The 416-nt window shown below is 67.3% G+C and overlaps 1 protein-coding gene across 1 annotated transcript in view; it reads right to left on the minus strand.

Moving 5' to 3' along the window:
* LOC104161609 (atrial natriuretic peptide receptor 1-like) overlaps positions 1-412 on the minus strand; it is a gene marked incomplete at both ends in the record, with an annotated part of 1,148 nt that extends 736 nt beyond the window's left edge. The window contains 2 exons of the mRNA XM_009700105.1: positions 107-262; positions 349-412. Of these exons, the coding sequence (XP_009698407.1) occupies positions 107-262; positions 349-412 (220 nt within the window). The remainder of the gene's footprint in view (positions 1-106; positions 263-348) is intronic.
* Between the last annotated feature and the right edge of the window lie 4 nt (positions 413-416).

Here is a 416-nt window from a genome sequence, read left to right on the forward strand (position 1 = left end):
CCAAGACCCCAACAGCAAGTCCAAGAACCCACCACAGCAGGGCCAAGCACCCATCACAGCGGGACCAAGCACCCACTAACACGTCCACCGGACCCCTTCCACTCACCTTTAGGGCTCAGGTCCATCCCCTCCACGTAGAAGACACCGTTGCGCAGGGCGATCTCTTGCAGGATGATGCCGAAGCTGTAGACGTCACCCTTCTGCGTGCCGCGGGCCGGCGGCGACTCCATCCGCAGCAGCTCGGGTGCCGTCCACAGCTTCTCTATGGGAGTGGGCTCAGGGTGGGCAGGGACCCCGGGCAGGGGCTGGTCCCGGCGGGGTCGTGGGGGGGACGGGCAGGGTGCTCACTGGCGAAGAGCGCGTGGGAGTCCTCGCCGTCGGGGGCCGTGCGGAAGCTCTCCAGCCCGTAGTCGGTG

This window comes from Cariama cristata, unplaced genomic scaffold (genome assembly GCF_000690535.1).
Source record: "Cariama cristata isolate BGI_N322 unplaced genomic scaffold, ASM69053v1 scaffold26975, whole genome shotgun sequence".
Classification (NCBI taxonomy): Eukaryota; Metazoa; Chordata; class Aves; order Cariamiformes; family Cariamidae; genus Cariama; species Cariama cristata.